The sequence below is a fragment of the Artemia sp. Qi Xiang Cuo genome, chromosome 2 (genome assembly GCF_049724085.1).
Source record: "Artemia sp. Qi Xiang Cuo chromosome 2, ASM4972408v1, whole genome shotgun sequence".
Lineage (NCBI taxonomy): Eukaryota > Metazoa > Arthropoda > Branchiopoda > Anostraca > Artemiidae > Artemia > Artemia sp. Qi Xiang Cuo.
The window spans coordinates 85,260,939-85,284,566 of record NC_142795.1 but is presented as its reverse complement, the minus strand read 5'-3'; the positions used below and the strand labels follow the sequence as shown (position 1 = coordinate 85,284,566).

Sequence of the window (23,628 nt, the reverse complement as noted above, 5' to 3'; positions counted from 1 at the left end):
AATTTTGCCAATATTAAAAAAATATTGGCTAATTTTTCTTTCGTGTTTATTTAAGGTTAATTTAGAATTAGACTTCTCTACAAGGCTAGCTTCGTGGGCCAAAAAAAACTGTTCGGTGCTTTTACAAATAGATTTCTTAATGCCACGATAAAAAAAAAGAATCAAAAATCGGGAATTATAAGGTGGTAGTGACAGGGTACAGTATTTAAACTTTGTTTTTAATTTTAAGATGGTCTATGCAATAAGGTTTACTTTTTGAGCTGATAAGAAGTTATTGCTGAAAAAAGGAAGTAATACGAAGAAAAAAAACGCATCAAAAATTTCTTTATACTTGTCCTCAAAAATTTATCTCTTATCATTCAAATTTGTTTATATTCGTTTCTCTCATCGCACAAATGTTCTTGATCTCTGGCGAGCTCCAGTACCTCCTCCCAATACTGTACTTTTTTTTTACTCCATTTTACTTTCTTTTCTTTTTTTGCGTGTTGAAAAAAAAATTGTTCTTCTTTTGTTGAAAAAAAAATCGTTAATCTAGTTTTTAGGGTCATCTGTCTATAAGCTGTTCACCTAGAATTTTTTTTATGTTCACATTTTTGCTTTTTTCACATGCTTAAAAAGTCCATTACATTGAAGATGTTTAAGGGGGTGACTCCTGAAAGTATATAAGAGACACAGTGAATCTATCCTCGGAATATGCAATTTATTTTATATGCTACATAAATAGGCAAGAAGTCTTTTTGCTAGACAAAGGTAAGTTGGAACAATGGCTAATGGCTAATCATGGCACAAGAAAAGAAGGGTTGAACAAAATAAACGAAAAAAATTCCCAGCCATTGAAAACGACTGTTCTACAGTCCTATAAGAAAAACGCCAAAACAAACTAAAAGAGACCCCCCCCAAAAAAAAAAAAACTTAAAAAGGGTAATAGAGGGCACCAAATTAAAAAAAAAAAGCGTGGACAAAAAAAATCGGCAAATATAATAAATCGTACGAAACAGCTTAAGGAGGTTTAGTTTTCCTTTGAAGTTTTCTTTGGGAATCAACAGGTGACTAATGCTGGAATTTCTACGGATGGAAAGCGTAATAGAGTTGAAAAAAACTTGAAAAGGGTAATAGAGGGCACCGAATAAAAAAAAGAAGCGTGGACAAAAATCGGCAAAAATTAGCTATAAGCATACCGTACCAAACAGCTTAAGAAGGTTTAGTTTCCCTTTTAAGTTGTCATGGGGAGTCAGCACTTCACTAATGTTTAAATTTTTGGGGATGGAAAGCGATGTCAATAAGAAAACACCAAACGATATAAAATAGAAAAACCGCAAAAAATTAGACTAGAAAGAGCTGTTCAATCACACAGAAGTAAAAAGGTAAGTAAAAGATAATGCTCGCTGTAGAATATAGGATTAAACATTAACTTGGAACTTATCTTAAATACTAAGGATAGTGAAAATCAAATTTGATTATTTGGATTGGCTAAGTGGGAGCATACTCAATCATGTACAAGATAAAAATTAAGATTAATTGGGAATGCAGTTTCTTAATGAAAAAGTTTCTTAATATCTCCTTATGCAATTTTTGGCAGTAACAGGTGCCAAATTTAAATTCATTGATCCTTTTGAAATCATTTCATTATTATTGATTGTTATTTTTGAACTTTTTTAAATCATTTTTTATTTCCAAATTGGCTTTTTTATTTTATTTTTTTTATCCACTTTCTTCATCCAGGTCAAAAAGCTCGTAAGTTTATACGGCCCAAACGTTCGCTTAGCGGGTGACCTGGGTAGAAACGTTGTACCTTCAAAGCATAAGAGTTTGACTAATAATGATCCAAAAGCTTCATCTGTGACAAATGAATCTGATTAACAATATAGAGCTTGCCTTGTAAAACTGAGGGAACCGTAAAGAAATGAATCGTCGCGGGTCCCTGATGATAGAAAAATTCACCTTCAGTAAGTCTCAATGTTCACCTAATCCAGAAGATTTTAATCGTTAAATTGATAGATTTTGCGAAGAATTTGGCGATTTTTACAAACGATGGTTCCATTCTATTCAGATAGTTAAATGTCGATGAGTAGATCCTGAGCCATCGTAGCGACAAGGAATTTATTGCCTTCCATCACTTTTGATTATTAAAAGGGAACTAGAACTTCCAGTTTCCAATCAAATGAGCTTCCTCTAAAGACTAGACGACCACCCATTCCATAAAAACCTTATATCCCCATGGGGCATAACTTACAACCCTTGCCCCCCCCCAGGCTTTGGTTTTTTTTATCGACAAAGAGATTCTAGTTCTTTGATATCGACATAAAGCACATTACAAGAAATGACGTAAAGAAATTACGTCATTCATTCATTCGTCATGTCATTCGTGTCTTTCCGTCATTTTAGCAGAACAAACAAGATAATAATGTTCAAATATAGAAGGTATGTGTTCCAACAACAAGGGTATTTAGGATTACACATGCTTCATGGAACCAAGCCAAAATGGTATTTTAGCATCCGGACATGCCGGTGTTCAGAACCTTGCAATGGCCCTTGCAAATATTATAAGAACAGCTTCAATTTATCCTAGTGAATATAATTCAAATGTTTTGCATTAAAACATGATTTCTGGAGACAAAATTTATGCTGGCTCGAAGAAATGGAAAGAAGGCGGAGACACCTGCCTTGAAACTAACCATTACCGTTAATAATTTACTCAATTTCATTTCGCTCTAGAGAGTGGGGCACCTGAGCACTGCTTGTGCAATAAAATGGAAAGACTAAAAATTTAAAAGTAATGGTTCCATAGTTTGATTGATTCATTAACAAGGTACGACAGAAGTAATTAACTTGTTAACGAGTTAGTTTGAGTATGGAACCGTTGGGAGAAAACAAATCTCGTTATTCTCTGTAGGGAATATTTTTCGCATAAAATGCAAGGATATGCGGTCGATCAATTGTCTATATGTCTGGGTAAGGAAGTTTTTGCTGTCAGTCAAGCTTATTTCATATTGAGATTACGATCTTTAGAAGGATTGAACATTGAAGAACTGAGCCCGTTAACTACTATGTTTAACTAGTTACTTAATTAGTTTAACTATGGAACCGCTGAGAGAAGATAACCCATTGATTTTCTGTTGGGCGAATTTTTTCATAGTTCGTTGCAAAACCCAGTGAAAGCATTTTTTTTTAAGTAAGAGGTCTAAGACCCTTTTTTTCCAAGCCTAGGCTTAACTGATTGAAAGGGAGTTCAAATTTTCAATTTTCTTTGCATTTCGTTGCAAAACTAAGTAAAGGTTACATAAGAAAATTTTGCAAAAGATCAACATTTGTCGCATTGAGCGAATCACGATTTTTAGATGGATTGCGAATTGAAGAACTGATAAACTTACAGGAAAGATACTTTGCAACGAGGTTGCCATAAAAACGAGTTAATTATAATGAGCGAAGCGAGTTAACCAGACATTCTTGTCGTTGTAAGGGAGTTTTGACCCTTACCACCTTCTGGCAATAAGCTGAGATGGGCGGACTAGAAAAAAAAAGAACAAGACTAAAATGTTGCTCCTGTAACTCAGTGAAATATTATTGTCTGAACTGGTAAGTTGAAACAAAACACAGCTATTTGCATTTTAAACATTTACGATTCTCGGGAATCCAATTTTTACTGAAAAATACCTCCATACGCATTTATGTGCTTTTTGAAAGTAGCGGTCGTTAAATTAAAAAAAAAACCTCGGCAAAAAATTAGCAAAAAAAATAACATATGACAAGTTACAGCTTAAGAAAGTGTAGTTGTCTCTGGGTACCAACAGGTCACTAATATTTCAGTTTTAAGGAGGAAAAGCCGTTAAATTCAAGTAATCTTTTTTGCTTCCTTATTTTGAACATTCAACTTGGAAACACTGACAAAAATATAGTACTGTTCGAAAAACTTCATACTTTAAAAATAACATATAGGGGAAGTCTTGGAAATTCGTGGGTTTAAAGTTTGAATAGAGCTAAGATTGGTCCAGAGGCAAAAAAGTTGATGCCCTTGGTACTTAGATGAGCTGATCTTTTGTCAGGTTTTAAACATTCGAAATATCTTATACTTTTTCGCATTGGAAAAGATCAGCTTATCACATTAAAAAGCATATTGGGGTTCTACATTAACATATTTAGGCTATAACATATCTAAAGGTTTTAAACTTAATACATCCTTATGCTTTATAACCTCGAAATAGATCAGCAGACAACGGGCTCGGCATATCGTAACACTAGTAAGTATAGCCTGACGTGTCCTCCTTACGCTTCCTACGGTCGCTATAGTCGGCAGCTTGTCGCAAGGGCAAAGTTTTCATGTACATACCTTTATGAATTTATCTTATGGTATATTATACCAACCTTCCCTCAGGCGAAAACATCAAGTCATTTTGGTGGGAATATTACGGTTTTTTCCTCCATAATTTATTTTTATATATATATAAAAACTTAACACTTGGCCAATTTCTTATGGTAACAACGAAGTATACTATGTTTTGTAAGATTAAGTAGATGTATGGACTAGCTTTTTGATTCTTATGAAAATTTAAAAGCGATCATGAAAGTTCGGTGTGAAACTTATTATTTGGTGAATTTAATAACATGCTATAACTAAAAGAAAATATATTTTTGCTCCCTCTTCTCGCCATGTCGCTCCCTGGAAAGTGCCATGTTGGGCGGTCCGTACCTCCTTAGCTACGCCACTGGTTGTAAGCTTGACTCTCATGGATAATAATTTGCATTGATGTGTTTCTTTGCTGCTAAACGGAAGGGAGTTTGATTATTGCTAAACATGAAATTGATTATAATCAGTAACACATTGATTGCAGTGTGGAAGATAATTAAACGCACTTCTTTTTTTTCATCTGCAAAAAAAAAAAAAGAAAACCTTTTCAGTTTTTGTAACTAACGCTGCAAAGATTGTGAATATGCACAGGGTCATTGCCGGCTTTTTTTTTATTTGCGGGAACTCGATATCGTCATTTTTAATATGAAGTGATCTCAGCGATCGATAACATTAGAATATAGGGAATTATGCTATTAACGAAATATATATATATATATATATATATATATATATATATATATATATATATATATATATATATATATATATATATATATATATATACCTTTTATTTTGTTGAAAGGAAAGCATCTACTTTCTCTGTTTAAGGGAGTTTTGTTTATGCGTTAATGTATTTCCTTTTGATTAGGGCACAGAAAACGCCTTGATGAGCCGATACCCGCTACTATACTTCGCGAAGGAAAATTGACCTGCTTAGAATATGAAGGAATGCGTTATCGTGTCAAATCTAAATACAATGGGGGTAAATACTGGTACTGTGTATACCAAGGATGTTATGCTCGTATCCTTACCGATGCCGACGACCGAATTGTTTCCATCAAGGGTGACCATTTCCATTCGACTGTATACCAAACGAAAACTCCGAGGATCTTCCCTAAGCCTCGCAATTCTGATGAAGGTTTTACATCTAAATCTGAGGAGCTGAAGGAAGTCAAGGAGGAAGTGGATGACGTCGGCCTTACCACTGCAAATGCTGAAGAGATGTGCTTTCATGAAGAAAGCAGCTAAGCAGCATGTACAAAATACAAAAAGAAATATTGTCTCTTTGTGTGATTTCAAATTGCGACTATTTTTGCATTATTTAATGTTGTAATAATTATAAAAAAAACATTATTATAATTTAATAATGCAATAATATTTAATGTAGTATTTTATATTGTAATTATTTAAATATATAATATATCTTTTACAGTTTTATCTATCAATTTTTTTGGTTCATGTTTAGACATATATATATATATATATATATATATATATATATATATATATATATATATATATATATATATATATATATATATATATATATATATATATATATATATATATATATATATATATATATATATATATATCTGTGTGTGAAAAAAAATATACATAAAAAGACATATCCAGACTATCTCCTGGAAGCTGGTACTTGTTTGATGGTGCAGAAGCCCTCTTTCATACATTTACTGTTGTGAAATACGAAGCAAAACGAAGTATAAAAACTTAACTATTTGTTTCTGATAATAACCACTAGAAGATAAATATATGTCCATTTTCCACTTCTTCCTTGAGACTAAAAAAATCAAAGAGAAAGGTAGTGTGAATATGTAAGACCTGGCTAACCAAAATCCATTCACAAGTTTAAAAACTATTTTATTTAAATTCCTATTTAAATTTATTTTTTTTATTTAAGTTTTCGTTTGAAAAAATATAAAATGAAAATTAAATGCCCCTTTGTGTACTTCCAGGACTGTTTCAGGCCAGACATACAGTTTTCTACCGCTTAGCAAGAAAAAGGTAAAAATATCGTTTTCAGACATGGTGCAACGAAAATTAAAGTTTGTTTCGATATAATTATTACGACTAGTTCGAAAACTTTTGGAGGCTGTTCCACTTCCTTTGTCGTTAAACTCGCTTTGTGTTATTATCGGGTGGTAGAATTCAGTATTGTATCTTTTCCAGCAATTAACAAAAGTAGTAGGCACGAAACAAGATTAGTATCTATCGCCGAAACTGTTTCGTGTCAGAAAAGATGAAATCGAAGCCCATGAATTGCTGTCAGTTCGGCTCTTATAAATAGTCTCTTATAAAAAATATTATCTTATAAAAAAAAAAAATTATTATCTTACAAAAAATAATAATATCTAATATTATTTCGCTTTGAATTTTTTTTTTGAATGTTTTTTCCCCTTTGTAAGCTGCGAATGTGTTCTGAGAGAGAAAAACAAAAAACAAGTTCAGTTTAACGCTCCATCTCCTCCCAAGAACTTAAAACCTTGTCCGAGAGAGTGGCAAATATACACTAAAACAACAAAACTAACAGCCAGTTTACAACACAATGGTTAATCGACATCACCGACCTAATAACAAACAATTTCATCAAATGTACTAATATATTCATACCTCGAGAAGCCATAATTACTAATTTATTTACTTATAGATAATATAGCAACTGATTATATAGATTACCGATAGATTATGTCGCAACTATTTTTTCTATTAAATAGATTCTTTTCTCTCCGTTAATGTATTTCCTTTTAATTAGGACACAGACAGCGCCTTGATGAGCCGATACCCGCAACTATACTTCGCGAAGGAAAATTAACCTGCTTAGAATATGAAGGAATGCGTTACCGTGTCAAATCTAAATATAATGGAGGTAAATACTGGTACTGTGTATATCAAGGATGTTTTGCTCGCATAGCTACCGATATCCAAGACCGTATTGTTTCTATCAAAGGTGAGCATCTCCATTCGACAGTATACCACCGCAAAAGTCCAAGAATCTACTCTAAGCCTCGAAATTACGAGGAGCTATTTTTGAAGTCTGAGCCGTTGGACGATACCCAAGATCTAGAGAAAGGGTTGAATAATGGTGTTATTTTTACCATTGGAGATGGAGAAGAGATGCCGATTCAGTCAGACGCTCATGAAGAAAGCAGCTAAGCTGCTTATAGAGACCAAAAAATGTTTATGGTTTTAATCATGGCTCTGTGTTGTAAATATTCAGTGTCTAATATATCTTTCACAGTTATTTATCAATTTTTCAATCATTTTTAGAAATGTTTTTGGCCCGTAAAAAGGGCAGTAAAAGTTTCAGATTCCGGTACTAGATCGTCACTTCGTTGACTATGATCAAACCTTTCTGTTAGAAATGTCCTCTACCTTTCTGGTTTTTCCCCGTTTTTGAAGAAGAAATATGCTAACCTACCCTGTTCTTTTTATTTTAAATATTGTAAATCTTCACTTTATCTCCCCCGTCCCCTTGGCATAGTAATAGTAAAATAATTCATGAGTTCGGAGTGCCCGATGTAACAGCAAGGTTGGCCGTACTGCATGGAGCTGTCAGATTCAGTTTTTTTTTCGATTTTCTCCCAATTATCCTTAATTATCCTAGCTAATTCCGTTCTTATACATTTTTTTTGTGTATACTGTTTTTTTTCATTGTTTTACTCCATAAGTTTCTTTTTTGTATGTAACGTGGATTAAAAAATTAATAAATTAATTAAATGTTTCAGTTGACACGTGGCTGGATACGACAAGTTGGTATTTATTGTAAACTACGCAACTGGTTATGTACATGTATTTGCATATACTGAATAAGGGAATGAAATAGGCCTATTTACTAAATAGACCACGGGAGATGAAATCCCATATTAAGAAATTGTCTTAGACTTCGCCATACTTGGGAATTATCCAAAAATACTAAAAACTTTTTTTTTTTTTTTTTTTTTTTTTTTTTTTTGTTCACCTTAGTATTGGAGCAATAACCAGTTTTAGGTTTGCAATGGCCATTGTTTTAGAATATGAGATAAGAAATGCATATTTGAAACACTGAAGCCCTGTAGCGAAGTGAATTCGTTGTACACCTTTTCATCCCTCCAAATCTGAATTATATTTTAAAGCTATAGCCCTCTCCCAACTTTCACCTCTTAAAATAAAATCTTTTTTTTAATTTACAAATATTTGACTTACGATTTATTTAATCGTCAAATACGGGAACTAAGAAAGGGCAAAACCTGCTCTTTGCATTTCGTGTTTAAGCTTCTTAAGCTGTAGACTCCTTATGGGACTTGTTACGCCAACTTAAGACAGGGCTTAAAATGTTAAGCCTTGTCTTGATTAAAAGATTGAATATTTACAATATAACTGGATAGCCCTGCCTTGACCCTGTCAAGGCAGGGCTATCCTGCCTTGACATAAAACATAGAATAAATTAAGCTAGTAATCGTTCTAATGACAGAAGTTCAGGTTACGCCACAGGATCTGTCAAGAAGGTAGCAACTGAGCACCAGGCCTGAAAAAGAAATTTCTATTGAGAATATAATTTAATATTTAGATGTGAAAGAAAGTGATTGGTAAGTTTTTTAATCATAATGTCCGTAAGACGCAGCTATTTATTAATACTATATTAAAATGTGGAAGAATAGTAAGAAAATTTAAGAAAGTGAGTAAGACCCGTAAAATACAGAGGAGATATTTACTTATGCAAACAACAAATTAGCTGCCGTGAGACGCAGCTAATTTATTGAAATTATCTCAAAATAATAAGGAAATTTAAGAAACTGAGTCTAAGGCGCATGGAATACAGAGGAAAAATGGGTACTTTCGTATTATATGGGCCTCTCTAAAGAAGTCATATAAGAGATGCTAGATGCAACAGTCAAACGACAAAGATGATTTGACAAACCCGTTTTTACTAGATGATTCAAGACACCGCCGAGAGAAATACTTTGTCTAGCGTGATTTTAATTGCGTATACGATATTAAACTGTGGTTCTTTGGAGTTTAGATGGGGAAAAGGTATCTAGGTAACGTTAGGTTACGTGTTTAATATATACTATGCTTTGCCCTCCCCTCCCCCCTAATGTGCAAATATGTAGACTAGATTTGTTACAAAAATATTATAAATTAATACTATTTTATTTTATTAGCGTTAACCAAACTTGACTTTTTGAAAGGCCCATATAATGCGAAAATACCGAAAAATATTTGCCTCTGCAAAGTATTTAGCTGGTGTCCTCGGCACAGAAAAAGGAGAAAAATAGAAAATAAAACCATGATAAATTAAAAGCAATGCCAACTTGAAAGGACTAAAAATGGAGATGAAAATCTAAAAGTAAGTTAGATAATCAAGCTCCATAAATAAAAAAAATAGAAATTTGTAGCTTTTGTTCAATCCAAAAAATATTCACAGAAGCCGAAAGTCAAAAAGCAACTGAGCCCTGAATATTTTTTTTTCCTTGAATAAATGAATCGTTTACTGCAGATGGCGGAATTTATGAACATCACGTAGACATGATAAACAGCTTTTGAATGAGGCATTAAACATCTCTATGATATTCTGGTAATCCGCTAGCCGTGAAAAAAAAAGAAAAAAAACGAGACAGATATGTGCTACCCATGCAAAAGGGCGATTTTTCATGTTGCTCCAGGTGGAGGACTGAAATTTCCCTGTACAAGGTTTTTGACCATGCTGATACCAATGGTACGCTTTTCATTTTCATCTGACGCCACTTTCAAGGGGTTTCAGGTTTTATTCCGAAGTCACCATAAATTTCTTTTCGCAATAAACTTTTACTTTTAAGATGAACTGAAATAATGGTTACCATTCCTGAATCAGTGTCAGATGGCAGTTTTTCACTGGGCCATTTTTTTTTCTAAACGCGTTTTTTAACTTTTGACTAGTATGAGCTGTGGTTCGCTCTTTACCAAGTTGCAGCTACTGCTGCAACCATGATCCATGCTAGGCACACTAAATACAGGGGTGCAGCTAGGATTTTAAGTTTGGATGAGGTATTTAAATAAGGTGTCAACAAAATCCGCCAGTATGCCGACAATTGCGGACACATATAAGTTAAATTTCCAAGATAACTAGGTAAATTTCCAAAGGTGACAAACGACGCTGACACCTTGGAACTTCCCCCCTCCCCATCTTATGACAATCCTCTGACTGGATATAATGGTTTTAATCTACTGAATATTGGGTCTTTCACCCACGCAAGTGAACATTCATTATATAGAAATGTATGGTTTATTGTATTCTTTTTAGTTGTTTTTTTTTGGTAAAATTGGTACGTTCTCAAACACACCATACTTTTCGAACATTGGTGCATCAGGTGTGTATTGACAACAAACATACTTCGACTTCATTTGACTCACCTCTGCTGCTCTGTCCACTATGGTTAGACTTAGATGATGGTTCCGCTCCCAAGGACTGGATAACAAAAAATTGCTTAAGAAAATCTGATGCCATCTTCTGGATAAGTACGTATTGAGAAAAAAAAATTGACCGATGTCCGATATATTTTTCCAATATCCAATAATGACACTGACTCCCATGTCGGCCCGATAATTTAAGCCAGTCGATATATCGGTTGGGCTCTAGTCATAACCAAGAAAATGTAATATGTACCAAACTTAATCTCAAATAAGCAAGTACATCTTTTCTTTACCATTTATTTTAATCTGCTGTGATAACTCCACCCCCGCCCCCAAGAACAAGAAAGAAAGGAATAATAGGAAGGGTGAGTTTTGTTCCTGATCAGTTTAAAACCTGTATCCCTGAATCCATGGGTCAAGCAGACTGTTCTTTTTAACTCAACTTCAAGTATGGAAACCACAAGTAAAACAAGGGTAATTTTGAATAGAAAGAAAGATATTCTTTCAGTAAAACTGAAATGAATCAACCTGCTTATATTCTAATAAAAAAGATAATGTCTTTTCATAATTGGTATAACTAAAATAAATGTTGACACGCTTCATAAATAAAACTTATAATTATTCGCAAACAGAAAATACATATAAGATACGTAACAACTGCAAGTCTTCAATTTTCGCAATTTCGTTTTATAAGATTATTCCCGATTCTTCACTATGTGACCTCCCCTCGTCTCTCCCTTAAAAGTAATTATGTATTTATCTGAGGGCTCAATGAGAGCTGGGGTATTTTGGTATTAAAATGCACTCTTTGAGGTATCTCCCTCCCTCCCTAAGTACAAAACAATAAGAAATTCCCATTTTAGAAGTTTAAGTGCCTTTTTAAGTTTTATAATTTGTCCATCGCTTACAGATAGTATTCGTTATTGCGAATCGTATGGACATTTTTTTGCAGGGGAATTTTCAGTGAGGAGAAAACTCTTCCTTCCTCTTTGGATGCACAATTTAACGTACGAAGAGAACGTTACGGCAGAATTGTCCAGAGGAAATTATCAGCAGAGATCAAATTGTCTGACAAGATTTTCCCGTGAAAAAAATGCGGTTAATGTCCACAAGGATTACTTTCTATGAAAGGCGTATAGGTTATGCTTAATCCAGACGACATATATTACTTTCGTGCAAACGAAATGGCAATAGGGAGCGACTGGGCTCAATAGTAACTAAAAATCTAAAAAACATAATTATGATATCAATAGACACACCAAAAGAATCATCCTATTATGCTAATTCCAAAAATATGAGATTTATCAAGTTTGGTGTTATCTATCAAAAGTTAAGAGCCCGAGAAAATTTGCACAATTTTGGAAAAAGTGGAGAAATACCCCTTAAAAGTCAAGGAATCTTGATGAAAATTATACCATAAGATTCAGCATATCAGAGAACCCTACTGTAAAAGTTTCAAGCACTATATACAAAAAATGTAGAATTTTTGTGTTTTTTTGCCAGATGAAAGATCACGGATGTATGTTTATTTTTATTTATTTATTTATTTTCTCAGGGGTGATCGTACTGAAATAATGGTCTTGGAAGATCGGCAGAGGGTGAATTCGAATAGAAATTAAAAGCTCTAGCGCCATTTTTAAGTGACGAAAAAGATTGGAGAGCAACTGGCCCCCCTCGGGAGGCTAGCTGCTAGAAAATATAGCCGTTGGAGAGGCCCCTCCCATGTCAATTTTTTCCCAAAGTTATCCGACCAAAATTTTGAGATAGTCGTTTTGTTCAGCATAGTTGAAAGATCCAATAGCTATGCGCTTGGGGGTAACATGACCCCCTACAGCCCGTGGGGGTTATCCCATGAAAAAATGCGCCATCAGTATGTACATTTTTTTTTTTTACATTGGATCGAAGGCTAGGCAAAGCTTACAGCCTCAGCAAGCCGTTTGGATCAAGGTCGTTCCTGAAAAAGAATGGGAACCAGGAAAAGTTCTGTCAGCAGCTAATATCCCCAGATCATATCAAATCGCGAGAGAAGCTGGGAATACGTACCGAAGAAACATTAAAGATATCGTCCCACGCTACAAGCCTGATTCCGGAATTTTGAAAGGACTTGTTCAACGTTTCTACCCTAATTCTGAAATTCAGAAAATGGCTGATCCGCCTAAAAGTCGCGAGTCAGCGGGGTCGATCTCACAAACATAACCTCTACCTTAAAGGCTAGGCACACGTAGCTGAATTCGGGAACCGATTTCAGCAAGGGTGTATTCCACGTCGGGTGATTATAATTAATGATGCTAAGAGGGGGGCTTAGTGACGTTTTTCGGCGATTTATCATCATTAATTACAATTAATTTACGATAATCATTAAATACGATTAATTACATGCCTAAAGCTCTAAAGCCCTAGTACATTCGTTGTCTAGAACGTAATTAATGATGATTAATCACCGAAAAACATCACTAAGCCCCGCCTCTTAGCATCATTAATTAGAATCAGTTGACGTGGAATACAGCCCTGCTAAAATCGGTTCTCGAAATCAGCTACGTGTGCCTAGTCCTTTAGAGCTGACAAACACCGAACACCTACGAACAGGGTTGCCACCCCTAGTGATTTAATACTATTTCTAGTGATTTTTTATGCTGCCTAGTGATTTTCTTCTAGCTAGTGATTTGTAGTGAGTTTTGTTCTAAAACTAGTGATTTTTTTCCTAAATCTAGTGGCTTTTTCAAAATCTAGCTCGTAGATTCATGATTCAATCGAATAAATCATACGGGAAGCTAATTAATAAAAAAACACAAAAAGGTAATTCATTATAATTCCCGATATGGTCCAGCTGAGCAGTTGTACAAATTTGCTACTATTGAAACTTCCGATTTCCAGCCATATCTCAATATAGAGATTTATATGAGATTCCCCACCTAAGAGCGTTATCACCAAGCTAATAGGTGAACCTAGTTAATCGCAAAATTACAAAAAAATGTTCTATACTTTCTATTTCACAACATTTGCTCAAGTCGAATTTTTGTCTTCATATTCTCTTTTTTTTCTCTGTAATCTATTAGATCTAAATTAGACTTTCTTGCTGTTAAAACTTTTGAAAGTGGAGTGAACGGGGGATATGAATACACCCTCTACATCTCCAAATATAACAGAAATGGAGTCACTGAAAAATAAGGAGGTAGGTATATATTAAATATAATTTTCTGAATGAAAAAAGAAATAATTGAAAAAGAAAATAGGACCTAGTGCTTTTTATAATAGGATTTGTAATATAACTCGATATATTTAATCGATTGTAGTTTGATGATTGAAGTCAGTTTGGATTAAGGGGGGGGGGGGGGGTAGTATCTACTCTGGGAATTGTCAAATGTTTTTAATCTTTACTTCTAATATCTAATCGAAACTTCAATAATTCCAAAAATTCTTTTATTTGTAATTGAAGCATCTCATAAGCGTAAGTTAACGTCCTATTCTTTAAGTTTTTGGATGTATGTGTTAAAATATCAAAAGTTTGTGGTAACAAACTGTAAAAATAGAGCGACAATAGTAACTGAAACTGTAAAAATGGTATTATGATATCTATCGATATATCATCGGCTTGTTATGTTGATTACAAATATATAAGATTCATAAAGCTTAGTTTTACCCATAAAGGGCTAAGAAACTGCGAAAATGTGCCTGAAAGAGGGAGGAATCACTCATTAGAAGTCAATGAATTTTTTGTTAAAATCAAACAAATAGATTCGGCGTATCAAAGAACCCTACTGTAAAGGTTTCAAGCCCCTATCTGCAAAAGTATTGAATTTTGTATTATTTACCAAAATATATATCACGGATGGATGTTAATGTGTTTTTTCCCAGGCGCGATTGTATCGAACCAACGGTTTTAGAACATCGGAGTCGCATTTGAACGGAAATTAAAATTTCTGGTGTCCCTTTCATTTGAACAAAAATATCGGACGGCTACTAGCCCCCTTCCGACCTCCCTTTTTTCCCCAAAAATTGTTCGATCATAAGTTTGAGATAGCCATTTGTTTAGCATAGTTGAAAGGTTCCAAAACTATAAATTTTGCTTTAACATGACCCACGCTGGCCCTGAGGATAGGTCTGGGGATGAAAGTATTTTCAGGATAATTTGCTAAGGATAATAAAGATAATGTACAATCTATGAAAACCAATTTTTATAGCCGCAAAGACAAATAACGGGTGACAAAATGCATTGGACTTGTATATTTTGGGCTATATATTTGCATATTAGGTGGGTGGGGGTAAGATTAGGTAAAGTTAGGTTACTTTACCCCCACATCCCCCTAATGTGCAAATATATAGCCCATATTATATAAACTAAAGTAATAAATTTTCCTCATATTTTGGCATATTTCATTAAGATTAACATAACTTTACTTCTCGGGTGCGTTCCATATAATACCTTTTTTTTATTGAAGAATCAATAAGGCCGATGCTTATCGAAATTTTTGAATGGTGGGATAAATTTATTCCATGAAAATAAAAAAAGAAGCCATTTTTAAGATTATCGCAGGTGTCTCAAAATTATACCAGCTAAACTAGAGTAAAAAACAATAGTTTCTATATTTTTTGGTGAGAAAAGTAAGGTTTTGAATTGACAAGGAAAAACAAATCAAAAAGTAAACGCAAATATTTTGATTAGACAACAGATAACCAATTTTCAGTGATCGGGGTTTAAGCCAATGGTACCAATTCCAGAAAAATTAGGGAGAAGTAAGGATTTTGTTTTATTTATGCATAAAGATGCAGAAAGGCATTTTTCAAAATTTCAAGGATAATTTTCGCTTGAGAAAAAGCAAAATCTAAACGCATTTTTCCGCATCTAGACGGGTAATTCTATTCCCTTCCTGTAGGGGCGCCTGTATAGAACACTATAAAGAAACAAAACAATTATTAATTACAATGATAAAGAGTATTATAATTCTAGGTATTTCTATTCAATAATCTAAGGATTTATGTGTTAATTTAGTGATTTTTTCCCCAAGAATCTAGTGATGTTTTTCACTGCGTGGCAATCCTGCTAACCAAGCATCCACCAGGTGCCCCAGGTGCTTGTAACAGAATCCCCTGTTGAAATTCATCGCAGACCTACTCGTGATCGAAAGATCCCTCAGAAGTCCCGCAACTATGAGCTCAACTTGTGAAGAAGGAAGATGCAATATTTTAGGAAAACCTTAATTAAAGCCCCTTGTAAGAAAGGCGACAAGAGTAAGTGGGATAATTATAGAGACATTAGCTTGGTTTCTATAGGTAACAAATTGCGGTACTAGTGCATAATAACAACACTTCTATATACTAAAGAGAGACGAAACCCTCCAGACGGGTTGTTTTCAAGAGACCGCTATTGAAAAATGGAATGCAAAGCGTAGTTTTCATTGCGTTTACGATATTTAAACAGTTGTTTTTTGGGGGGTTTACGGGAGGAGGAGGGAGGGTACCTAGGTTAGGTTACGTATTTAATATATGCTATACTTTACCCCCCCCCCCCCCTGATGTGCAAATATATAGCCCAAATTTGTCTCTAAACTATTATATATACATCGTTTTTATTTTATTTCATTAGCATTAACCAAAGTTGACTTCTTTAGAAGTGTCATTATAATGCACAAGTACCCACATTGCTTATGCCAGCTTAGAGACTATCTGTCTTGACTTTACTCTGATCATGTATCTCAAGTTTTTCATCACTTTCAAGAATTTGTTTGTAATTCAAAAATCAAGCTCATGAGTCATGGCTAATGAAAAGGTGAAATGGAATCGCTGTAGTTGCTAATGCTATGCAATGATAAGGGTTGCTGAAGACAAAGAAGAAGGATTGAAGAGAAGTGAAAGTAATGGACATTGGTCGATATACCCTCTTACAAATTCTGAAATTGGCCATGGCTAATTATAGTTAAGCCATGACATGTAGTCTCTGTCTTTCAAGGAAAGCTGGCAATTTTTTTTTCAAAGCTGTATAAAATTGATTCACTTCAATTGTCCATTGATTTAGGCTATTTATTAAAATCAACTTGGTGGAAGTGATGAAAAACTGGAGAGCCATGCCTAATTAGAATGAAGCCAAGACAGATAGTCGCTGTGAGAGGCAAAGCTGGCATAAATTTTTCAGAATTGTATAAAAATGATTCTTTTCATTTGTTGATAGATAGTCTAGGCTATCATCCACCCTAGGGCAAAACTAAGGTAGCCTAGATAGGCTTTTAGAGAAAGAGTAATTCAAGCAGTCTATTCTGTAAGCCATTTTGGTAGCCTAAATTTTCTAGGTGGCAATATATTTTAGCTAGGATGAAGGTGAAAAAATTATTTGAGGCCTTTTTTTTATGCTCTTTCATTATTCAATAATTGCTTCTGCTGTAAATTGCACCTTCAGCCCTTAAGGGGGCTCTAAAGGTATTTCATTTTTGTAACCACAAAAAGAAGTTATCAACACTAGTTAAGCTAGGGAAAAGTGGTTAAAAACATATCACTAGTTTATAAATAAGTTGTTTAAAAGTGATGTATTCCAAAAATATGTATTTATTAGAATTCAAATCTCATTTATTAGGCTACTCAAATATACTGTTTTCCTACCATTTCAAGTTTTTCAAATGCTGTCAACAAAAATAGCACTGAATTTTGTGATTCAAAACTTTGATGTTGACAATTCAAAGGTATACTCCAATTCAGGGTATATATATATTTCCACATTAGAAGGGGTGGGGGTAAAGTTTGTGAAAAATTTGGAGTTGGCCATATAATTTAGTTAAGATAAAAGTGAAAACATCATTTGATGCTTTTTTATGCTCTTTTACAATTCATGTAAAATACCTAACAACAATAATACAAAGAACAAAAGGGAAATCTTTTTGCAAGACGGTGGAGATAATTTGAATGAATATTTTAGCCCTATGTCCAAGGGCCATCCCCAGCAAGACAGAAATATATAAAAGAAAAAAGACTCACAACAACATGCGACCAATAAAACCAAAAAAGTGAAAAAAATTTTAAAGCAGTCCTAGTATCAATACTTCAGAAAATTTCTACCAGCACTGATAGAAAATAACGTGAAACAAGGCAATTCGCTGAGATGAAAGAGAAATTATTAAAAAACGTGGTCTTGTTGATAATTCAGGTTGTATGTGAAGCTAACATCAAATGCATTTTTGTGACCGGTTCTGTGTTAATATCTGTCGGTTTTTTTTAAATATTTTGTAAGATCATTTTTAATTAAGTTTGTGTAAAGAGCATTTAGTGTATATTCCCCCAAGTCCCGATTTAAGGAAATATTATTATTAATCTTAAGTTTGATTTCAATTGATTCTCGGACTACCTGTTTTATGCCTAGGTCATTGCTAATAAGGGCAGATTCATCAAAAAGTATATTGTGGTTAGGATTTTCAAAACTATGGCTGCCTAATGCAGAATCAGATGAAACAGTGGAAATATTAGAATTTAGAGCTTTGACGATATCATCTTTATGCTGTTGTATGCGCTTTTCTAAATTCTGGTGTATTCTACCTACATAGTATTTGCCACAATTACATGGTATTTGATAGACCCCTCTTTGGCGAGTAACTGGGATTTTATCTTTACCAGAATTTAGAAAATTTATGATTTTAAAATTATTTGTGAATACTACATACAGATTATTTTTTGTGTAAACTTTTTTAGATTTGTAGTGATTTTTGGGATATAGGGGAGGTAAATTATGTTTAAGGGCTTGTCAGACATCTCACTTGGTAAACTATCATTAATTTTACGGGAATGTCTTTTCAGTCTACAGTTAATTACACTATTAATAAATAACATAGGATACCCATTTCCAAAAAGTATGTCCTTGATAAAGTTTAATTCTGCTGTGATGTGGGAATCAGAACAAATATTTAGGACACGATCATCGAGGGATATTACGACTGCTCTTTTAACTTGGGGGGGGGGTGGTTTGATGTAAAATGCAAATATCTATTATTTTGTGTTGGTTTTCTATAAATAGTAAAATTGAGTTTATCAAAGCTACAAATAATTAACACATCTAGGAATGGGATTTTATTTGCAATTTTGATTTCTAAAGTAAACTGCAAATTTCTATCGTATGTATTAAGGTGATCTAAAAAACTCTTAAGCTCATTTTCCCCATAATTCCAGAGTAAAATTACGTCATCCATGTAACGTCTCCAAAAGATATGTTTCAAAAAATACGAATCTAATGCCCAATTTTCAATATGTTCCACATAAATATTCGCCAGTAACCCAGAGAGGGGGGCACCCATTGCTAAGCCTTTAATTTGCTGGTAAAAAGAATTACGGAATTGGAAATTGGAATTCCGGCGTAATTCTTTTTACCAGCAAATTAAAGGCTTAGCGATGGGTGCCCCCCTCTCCGGGTTACTGGCAAATATTTATGTGGAACATATTGAAAATTGGGCATTAGATTTGTATTTTTTGAAACATATCTTTTGGGGACGGTACATGGATGACGTAATTTCACTCTGTAACTATAGGGAAAATGAGCTTAAAGGTTTTTTAGATCACCTTAATACATATGATAGAAATTTACAGTTTACTTTAGAAATCAAAATCGCAAATAAAATCCCATTCCTAGATTTGTAGCTTCGATAAACTCAATTTTACTATTTATAGAAAACCAACACAAAAAAATAGATATTTGCATTTTACATCAAACCACCCCCCCCCAAGTTAAAAGAGCAGTCATAATATCCCTTGTCGATTGTGCCCTAAATATTTGTTCTGATTCCCACATCACATCAGAATTAAACTTTATCAAGGACATACTTTTTGGAAATGGGTATCCTATGTTATTTATTAATAGTGTAATTAACTGTAGACTGAAATGGCATTCCTGTAAATTTAATTATAGTTTATCGAGTAAGATTTTTGACAAGCCCTTAAATATAATTTACCTACCCTTTATCCCAAAAATCACTACAAATCTTAAAAAAGTTTGTACAAAAAAGCATCTGTATGCAGTATTCACAAATAATTTTAAAATCATAAATTTTCTAAATTCTGGTAAAGATAAAACCCCAGTTACTCGCCTAAGAGGGGTCTATCAAATACCATACGATTGTGGCAAATATTATATAGGTAGAACACACCAGAATTTAGAAAAGCGCATACAACAGCATAAAGATGATATTGTCAAAGCTCTAAATTCTAATGTTTCCACTGTTTCCTCTGATTCTGCATTAGGCAACCATGTTTTTGAAAATCCTAACCACAATATACTTTTTGATGAATCCGCCCTTATTAGCAATGACCTAGGCATAAAGCAGGTAGTCCGAGAATCAATTGAAATCAAACTTAAGATTAATAATAATATTTCCTTAAATCGGGACTTGGGGGAATATACACTAAATGCTCTTTACACAAATTTAATTAAAAATGATCTTACAAAATATTTAAAAAAACCGATAGAAATTAACACAGAGCCGGTCACAAAAAGACCTTTGAGGTTAGCTGCCAAAAAGGCTGGATTAGCAATAAGAAAGTGTTTTTAATTTATTTTTCTTTCATCTCATTGAATCGCCTTGTTTTATCTTACTTTTTATCAGTCCTGGTTGAACTTTGCTGAAGTAAGGATGCTAGGACTGCTTTGAAATTTTCACTTTTTTGGTTTTATTGGTCGCATGTTGTTGTGAGTCTTTTTTCTTTTATATATTTTTGTCTTGCTGAGGACGGCCCTTGGACATAGGGCTGAAATATTCATTCAAATAATCTCCACTGTTTTGCAAAAAGATTTCCTTTTGTTCTTCGTAGTATTGTTGTTTGTTATGGAAAGGCAGTGCAGTCTTCGTTGCTATTTTTGTAAAATTCCTTTGGGGTAAATTTTTTTATTCATATTATTGACTTATGAATAAAGAGTACTCTTCTATTAAATGGACTCTTCTATATAGTGCTAGTTTGGTGAATGCTAATGAAATAAAATAAAATAGGATGAATATATAATAGTTTAGAAACAAATTTGGGCTATATATTTGCACATTAAGGGGTGGGGGGCAAAGCTTACCATATATTAAAGACACAACCTAACCTAGGTACCCCCCCTAAACCCCAAAAAACAACAATTTAAATACAGTTCTTGCCTTTGTTGTATCCCAGAAGGCATTGTAAACCTGTTCTCATCACATGTCTCAGTCTATTTTGTGACTGGTATGCATTGCTGTAGATAAAAGAGTCTGTTTAATAGAAGAGTACCATAAAGTAAACATACCACTCAATGCCTTTTTTTATGCTCTTTCCAAATATAATAATCATTTTTGTTGGAAATTAATTTTACCCCCCACCCCTGTATATACCATTTCAGATAAAGAAAGAAAAACAAGCAAAAATGGGGTTTTTATAGGCCAAATGAAGATACTGAAAAAAAGTGAATATTTCGAGAGGACAAACGCCTCTCTTCTTCAGCGCAAAACAAAACGATGTATCAATAAAAGCCAAAAATTAAAAGAATTAAAACCAACTACCTAACAACCATAAAAGCAAGTTATTTGCCAATATCCACGATTTGCACAAAATCCAAAAAAAATATGAACTGCCATCGACAGATACTAGCAAACAACTGACAAAGAGAAGGAACCAATTCATTCACTCAAAAAAACAAAATAAACCAGCAATTAAATAAGTTGGAGAACTATGTAATTTGATTTCGGATTTTAATTAATGCATTTCTTGCAGACACCCTAATTTAAGAAATTAGTTAATTTAATTAATTATCTTATACCATTTCAGGGTATATATTTGCACATTAGGGGGTGGGGGGTAAATTTTATTTCTGATGTAAATGAGAGGTAAGTTTAAACTTTTCCCCCAGTCCCTAATTTGCAAATATATACCCTGAATTGGTATATATTGGGGTGGGTGTAAAATTCATTTCTGACAAAAATGATTATTACATTATATTTGGGAAGAGCATAAAAAAAAGGCATCAAGTGGTATATTTACTTTATTTGTAAGTCAATACTATGAATAACAAAAAATTTACCACCTTTCGCACCCCTTTAAAAGCTCAAGATGCAATTTGCTACAAAAGCAATCATTGAATTATTAAAGAGATTAAAAAAGGCATCAATTGATGTCTTTAATTTTATCCTAGCTAAATTATAGTGCCACCTAGAAATTTACAACCATTTCAATGCAATTGGAAACCCCAAAAAAACAATTCAAAAATTTATGACTTACCATATCCACAGGACTTGTAGACAACACAAGTTAAAAGATCCAATTGGCCTAGCTAAACTTTTTAGGGAAGAACAATGCAGTTTTAGGAAGGGTAGAGGATGTGTTAACCAAATTTCTACTCTTAAGTTAATAATTGAGAGGTGCACCTGCAGAGTCAATCATGTGATATCTATGGCAGGTATTGTTTGCGATTGCATGGGTTAACTCAAGCAAACAGGTGTTGCCCATTGACAGAGGTTGTTGAGATCTTCTCACAGAGAAGAGCAATTCTCTGTTGAGGCTGCTGGACCAAAGAGTTTGGAATTGTCTGCATACAGTTCCAAGCCATTCTTGACCATCTACAGAGCATCATTTATGTAGAGGTTAAACAGTATTGGGAGTAGTTTGGTCCCTTGGGGGACACCACTCTTAATGTGAACTGGTGTGGAGTACATGAGATCACCTCTTTCATCATATACAGCAACAATCTGGATTCTGTCAGATAGGAAGCTGTGGATCCACTGGGCAACGTAATTGTCTATCTAATATACTGACAGCTGGATCATCAGGTAGCAGTGAGACATTTTATCAAAGACCTTAGCTTAACCCAGTAGGAACATGTTGACTGGAAAACCCTTTTCAAGCAGATCAGTTATAGATTCATAAGCTGGTATTAGATTTGTTTTGATAGACATGCCTTTTCTGAAGCCATGCTGACCACCAAAAAGAAGGCCATTCTTGGTCATATGTGCTATGATTGTATCATTGACTATCCCTTCAATAAGTTTGGCCACAACCGAGATGATACTAATGGGTCGACAGTTCTCAGGCTAGGTTTTAGATCCTTTCTTCAATATCAGAGTAATTATGGCTGTCCAGCAATCTGCAGGTAGGCTACTAGTCTGAAGAGGCAGCTTGAATAGCAAACAGAGCAGCTTGGATACTATATCTGCAAGTTCTTTCAGGAGCCTGGGATATATAATATCTGGGCCTTTAGCTTTGTTGGGGTCTAGTTTACTCAGCCTTTTCTTGATCTCATCCATTGTAATGTAAATTTTTGGCATTGGGTGCTCAACCACCATGGGGACAGGGCATGTTGGCTTGTCAGTGGGGTCAACTGAGAATTTGGATGACATTGTGTTGTTCAGCAAATTTGCAGTGTCCTCTGAATCTTCCAGCTTTTTTCCTTCAGGGTTGAGCAGGAATGGAATAGTTTGTCTGCTCTTATCTTTAGCAGATACACATCACCAGAACCTCTTTGGGCTGTCTTTGATGTTCAATGTCAAGATATCTTCATAGTTAGCTATGAAGTGTCTAGTCAGTTGCCTCAATTTCTTCCTTTCTCTTACAAAATGATCCCAGGTGTGTATGCGTTTGCATTTCTCATACTGCTGTAGGTTGTCTGGTTGTTTGTTGGATCCTGATTGAGCATTTGACTGAATCCCAGTTGTATAGAAACTCCTGATGTAGCTACTCTTTCTATTTGACATTTGAAAGTGTTCATGTTTCATTAGATACAGTTGTGTTCAAAGAGCGGGTTCCATAGGTTGGCAAATCTGGTTGAAGAAGTGATTTCTTCCTCTGGTGGTGAAATGCTGCTTTCACTTTAAATTAGTGAAGAGACATTTTAGTCTCTTTGAATGTCCTCTAGTAATGTTACCTTTAATTGTGGTTGCAAGGAGCAAGTGAACCTGCACCTGTAGACATTGCTG

The 23,628-nt window shown here is 34.1% G+C and overlaps 2 protein-coding genes across 4 annotated transcripts in view; both read left to right on the top strand.

The window, feature by feature from the left end:
• Window positions 1–8,090, top strand: part of LOC148955729 (uncharacterized) — a 42,556-nt gene extending 34,466 nt beyond the window's left edge. For 2 of the 3 annotated variants that reach the window (XM_089103752.1, XM_089103760.1), the window contains exon 7: window positions 7,122–8,090. In XM_089103752.1, coding sequence (XP_088959878.1) covers window positions 7,122–7,522 — 401 coding nt within the window. In that variant the 3' untranslated portion in view covers window positions 7,523–8,090. Of the gene's footprint in view, window positions 1–5,216; window positions 5,778–7,121 lie in introns of those variants that run through there. The other variant, XM_089103769.1, reaches the window with a different exon arrangement.
• Window positions 8,091–16,511: 8,421 nt separating this feature from the next.
• The window catches only part of LOC148955727 (uncharacterized), a 136,647-nt gene continuing 129,530 nt past the window's right edge, over window positions 16,512–23,628 (top strand). The window contains exon 1 of the mRNA XM_089103741.1: window positions 16,512–16,590. Coding sequence (XP_088959867.1) covers window positions 16,542–16,590 — 49 coding nt within the window. The 5' untranslated portion in view covers window positions 16,512–16,541. The remainder of the gene's footprint in view (window positions 16,591–23,628) is intronic.